The sequence below is a fragment of the Vitis vinifera genome, chromosome 10 (assembly GCF_030704535.1).
Source record: "Vitis vinifera cultivar Pinot Noir 40024 chromosome 10, ASM3070453v1".
NCBI classification, from domain to species: Eukaryota; Viridiplantae; Streptophyta; class Magnoliopsida; order Vitales; family Vitaceae; genus Vitis; species Vitis vinifera.
In genome coordinates this window covers 4,155,046-4,157,348 of record NC_081814.1, presented here as the reverse complement: position 1 = coordinate 4,157,348, position 2,303 = coordinate 4,155,046, and the positions used below count along the sequence as shown (strand labels likewise).

At 33.4% G+C, this 2,303-nt stretch overlaps 1 protein-coding gene across 1 annotated transcript; it reads right to left on the bottom strand.

Moving 5' to 3' along the window:
- Window positions 1-208: 208 nt before the first annotated feature.
- On the bottom strand, window positions 209-1,460 carry LOC109122093 (DNA mismatch repair protein MSH3-like). The gene is made up of 3 exons (XM_019218309.2): window positions 1,268-1,460; window positions 593-847; window positions 209-475 (listed from the first exon to the last, which is right to left on the bottom strand). The coding sequence occupies exons 1-3, from the start codon at window positions 1,451-1,453 to the stop codon at window positions 290-292; spliced, it is 627 nt and encodes a 208-aa protein (XP_019073854.1). The 5' UTR covers window positions 1,454-1,460; the 3' UTR covers window positions 209-289.
- Window positions 1,461-2,303: the final 843 nt, after the last annotated feature.

The window sequence follows — 2,303 nt, the reverse complement described above, 5'->3', positions numbered from 1 at the left end:
TTATTAAATGCACCAAAAAAAAGTCGCAATTATTAACCAAGAGTAAAAAGGAAGGGTAAATAAAAAAAGGAAAGTGAAGGACTAAAAATCATTCCTTCAGTTTTCCCACATTAAGCTTCTACAGGACAGAACTAAAACGCTTCCTACTCAATACTCAAACAATTGTTAACTTCAAATTAATCTGATAAAGTAAGGGCTAAAAGACAAGAGGCTTAAAATTGTAAATCAAAGGAAAAAAATGATTAATATCTAGCAGATCAAATAGCATTAAAATTATTAGAATACTTTGTTATCTGGCGAGGTACATATATAAGTTCTCGCAAAATTTGTTTCGCTGAACTACCTTTATCAAATGTGTGGTCCCAGAAACACTCATGAATTCCAAATTGTTCATTCGAAGCTGCTTCCGATACAATCCAATTAATAAATCCAATTTCTCCTTTGCTGATTGAACCAGTGACCTTGCTTTAGCAACCTGTGCATAAATGAGGTATTGAAGTACAAAATAGAGACTAGAAAATATATGAAGACAGTAAAGCATCACATTCACAATATGGAACACAAATTGAGAAGATGAACATTTCATACAAACCTCTGGGAATTGGCCACTTGAAATATTGAATAAGTTAGGTAAATCCCCTTTATCAGCTGCTTCTTTGTTTAGGGTGGACAATAGTTTTGCAGCATTCCCAATTATACCAGATGATGAAGCTGTCAAAATCAACTTTCTTAACAAAACAGAGTGCATACTCCTTGATTGCCCCTTCTCATCAACATCTTTCTCTTCTATGTGAAGTCGCTGAAGTTGTTTCCCAACAAATAAAATAGCTTGCATGACTGAAATGAACTGTACCATCCAATCATTGTTAGCATGTAGTAATAAATGTGCTGTCAAGAAATGCAATTTTATACAAATGGCTCCAAAATGCTGCAGCTAAAAGGCATTTTAGGAGCATCTTATTTAAAAATAATAAGGATTCAACTATTTAAGAATTATAACTCTAAGGTGGAGGTGGATCCAAGAATTCTAGGTTACTCTAAAAGTTGTTTTGATGATCAATAGCTTTCTCATACAGCAAACAGACCATGACTAATTCAATAAGTCATAATGACCTTATCATTTCAGTATGGATTTCAAGTCTGTTAAGTAAGATAGCACCAAGAAAACCTACATAGTAAGGATCACTATAAATAAGACTTTCTAAGAACCAAGTGTTAATTATATACAGATAAGAAAGTCAAACACTAGAATAAGGCATTTATTTACTTCAGATGCAGTGGCTGTCCGGTGGAAAATTCTTGTTAGTCCACGTTGAATATCTGGTGACCTTCCTAAAGTTGTTAAAACTAAAGAAAGCAAATAATTAACCTCAGGTTGTACATATGTGACATTAGAGTCTCCCTCATCAATCCCACCAAAATTTTGCAATGCTTTGCAAGAACCCATGGACATCACAATCTTAGAAACAGCATCAAGACGAGCAGATATCATGTTTCTATCACATAAAGGGTGAGATACCTATGCCATGCAGTATAACTCAAAAATCAAATTCACGAAAATGAAGACCAAAATTGCAAGAGCAATATCTCATACCTAGTGCCTAAGAAGTCTCGAACCAAATATGGTAAGAGTGTGGTTCATGGTATGCAACAAGGAGCCAGACTCAGATCCATCAGAGTGATTATTTAATACCTAAAAGCATTTAACCATTTGGTTAGTGTCAAAACAAGAACAAAATTTTGAAATGTGTTAAAGAACAAAATATCAATTCAAATCACCTTTTTAATTACATGGAATAAGTGTGAAAATGTCCTAAGCTTCAAAACATAAAATTTGATAATCTATGCTGAATTTTTTTTCACTAGTCATCATCCATTGGTTCAAGTTGATGCCTAGAAATAGATATGGTTATATTCACAAACCCAAACACATTACTTATGTCATTCACAGTAAATGTAGAATAGTACATAACTTAAAATGTAACTAGTGAGCTTAAAAAATGTCCAACTAATAACATTTCAGAAATACATATTAACAATGTCAATTACCTCTAATGCATTCGCCGAAAGGGTCATCTCCATGTTGCTTGAAAAGGACCGAAATGAAGCTCCCATACATAGAATTCTTTCCAAACCAAATTGTTTCAAATGACGAATGGTTAAGGCCAATGCTTGAACAGCCAAATCTGGCATGCTCATAATTCCCTTAAAAACCAAAAAAGAGACAGTAAAATAAAAAGGTAAATCATTCATAAAAACCATTCATTATCCTCCACCCACCCCATCCAAATAAATAGATAAAT

Bases quoted from the DNA above. Each gene is read 5' to 3' on its own strand.
- LOC109122093 (XM_019218309.2), bottom strand. From the start codon at position 1,453: ATGTCCATGGGTTCTTGCAAAGCATTGCAAAATTTTGGTGGGATTGAT. The intron at 848-1,267 runs GTAAATAAATGC...TGGATGGTACAG, and splicing joins GGACAGCCACTGCATCTGAA to TTCATTTCAGTCATGCAAGC. The intron at 476-592 runs GTTTGTATGAAA...ATTTATGCACAG, and splicing joins CAAGTGGCCAATTCCCAGAG to GTTGCTAAAGCAAGGTCACT.